This window comes from Brassica oleracea, chromosome C1 (assembly GCF_000695525.1).
Source record: "Brassica oleracea var. oleracea cultivar TO1000 chromosome C1, BOL, whole genome shotgun sequence".
Lineage (NCBI taxonomy): Eukaryota > Viridiplantae > Streptophyta > Magnoliopsida > Brassicales > Brassicaceae > Brassica > Brassica oleracea.
In genome coordinates this window covers 31,014,677-31,016,753 of record NC_027748.1, presented here as the reverse complement: position 1 = coordinate 31,016,753, position 2,077 = coordinate 31,014,677, and the positions used below count along the sequence as shown (strand labels likewise).

General features: G+C 35.3%; 1 protein-coding gene across 1 annotated transcript; it reads left to right on the top strand.

Moving 5' to 3' along the window:
- The first annotated feature begins 1,067 nt into the window (after positions 1 to 1,067).
- On the top strand, positions 1,068 to 1,551 carry LOC106302664 (ethylene-responsive transcription factor ERF098). Its single transcript, XM_013739129.1, has one exon. The coding sequence runs from the start codon at positions 1,125 to 1,127 to the stop codon at positions 1,539 to 1,541; it is 417 nt and encodes a 138-aa protein (XP_013594583.1). The 5' UTR covers positions 1,068 to 1,124; the 3' UTR covers positions 1,542 to 1,551.
- The last annotated feature ends 526 nt before the right edge of the window (positions 1,552 to 2,077 follow it).

The following is a 2,077-nucleotide window of genomic DNA, read 5'->3' as shown; positions in this document are numbered from 1 at the left end:
CAAATTTATAGAGAAAAAACTTTACAAGAAATCTGCAGCATAACGCAAGAAGTACCATCAAGCGTGGATCCATAGGACGGTTCAAGTGATGAAGTCAGATGTGAATCCTCGTAAAGCAAGTAGAATTGTCGGCTATAGAATTATCTGTAATATTTTCCGTCGTTTATAATAACAATGTTTATTTTGGATAGTCTTATATTAATATTTAAAAAAAAAAGTATTGCATGTCCTCATTGGATGCGTAGGACTTACGAGATTGGGTTATATGGTAACATACTGTGTTTAAATTATGCTTTGTGTATTATGGACTCAGCGAATCTCGATATATATATGCGAACCTATTAACTATTGCGAAGATTTTTATAATCCTGAAGTATGGAATATAGACTAAGGATAATAAACCATTTCCAATAAAAATCTATTTTTTCCTCTATAATTTACATTAAAATAGGATAATTCTATTATAATGTAACTTTTGTTTCAATAGGATTATTCTATAATATAATTAGAGGAATATTACTTTTTTCACTCTATATATAGAGTAAAATATGATATTTTTCTATATTTCACTTTATAATGGCGTAAGTATATCATAGAGTCACACCATTGGAACAAAAGTTACATTATAATAGAGTTACTCTATCCAATCCAAGTATAAACCACAGAGAAAAAAAAAAGAATTTCATATGCCATGCCCTAGACATGCCATGCCCTCGACATGCCCTGAGTACTTTACGACCATGGTTTCTACATGAGTATATTTGAAACAGTTACGCCACTCTAGAGTCAAATACTAATTAAAAATAGTCCAATGTGTCGGAACAACCAAATATGAATTCTTACAGCAGATGGAACCTTCCTGGAAAACAACACTTTATTATTAATCCATAAAATATAAGAAAAATAAAAAAAATAATATAAAGGATATACAGTAAAGAACAGTCAACCCCCGAAATCGTCAAGTCACATGTAAACGAACGTCGATTCTGACTCGGTGAAAATCCAGCCTTATATATAAATATAAGCACCACAATATGCACCATCCACAAATCTCTTACTAAATAACATTAACTCTTCAGAGCAAACCAATCTTGAACTACTAGAGACTAACTAGGACAAGTTCTATGGAGGGAACAAACAGAAGGAGCAACAACCAAATACAAGATGATAAGCAAGCTCGTTTCCGAGGCGTGCGGAGGAGGCCATGGGGAAAATTTGCTGCAGAGATTCGAGACCCCTCAAGGAACGGTGCCCGTCTTTGGCTCGGGACATTTGAGACCGCTGAGGATGCGGCAAGGGCGTATGACCGAGCCGCCTACAACCTCAGAGGCCATCTCGCCATACTTAACTTCCCTAATGAGTATTATTCGCGTATGGACGACTATTCGCTTCGCCCTCCTTATTCTTCTTCTTCATCATCGTCGGGTTTAACTTCTACGGGTGTGAGTCGAAAAAATCAACGGGAAGTTTTTGAGTTTGAGTATTTGGACGATAAGGTTCTTGAAGAACTTCTCGATACAGAAGAAAGAAATAAACGGTAGTCTTGTTTTATATATGTGGCGTTCTGGTGGCTAGCTAGCTACGTGCATTATGTGCATGTAGTTTGTTTATTTAGTACTCATTTTGGAATTTTGTTAGCATACCACGGCCATAAATTGTAAGACACGGTGTACTTTGCGTATCAATTAAATATGATTGTCAGATGATGCGTATTCAACATATTTGGCAAAAAAAAGATTGTCAGATGATTTACGTACGTACCAGTTTCCATTAGGTCTTCGGATATTTCTTTGACGAGATTTTCATGAAGTTATTATATGATATCAATAGTATGCGCGGCCTAATCGTGTCACTTTATTGATTTCACAGACAATTACTACCTCTCTGAGAAACATACTTTTTTTTTGCCAAAATGTGAATTCATATAAATATGAGAATTGAGAGTGTTTGTAATTTTTACAAAAGGGTTAAAAGCTTAGCAGGATCAGCCTTGGCAAAAAAATTAAAACAAGGTGAGCCTACACATGATTTGGTTAAACCTGCAACCAATTACTCAAATCTCAGCCAAGACTGCATT

Bases quoted from the DNA above. Each gene is read 5' to 3' on its own strand.
- LOC106302664 (XM_013739129.1), top strand. From the start codon at position 1,125: ATGGAGGGAACAAACAGAAGGAGCAACAACCAAATACAAGATGATAAG.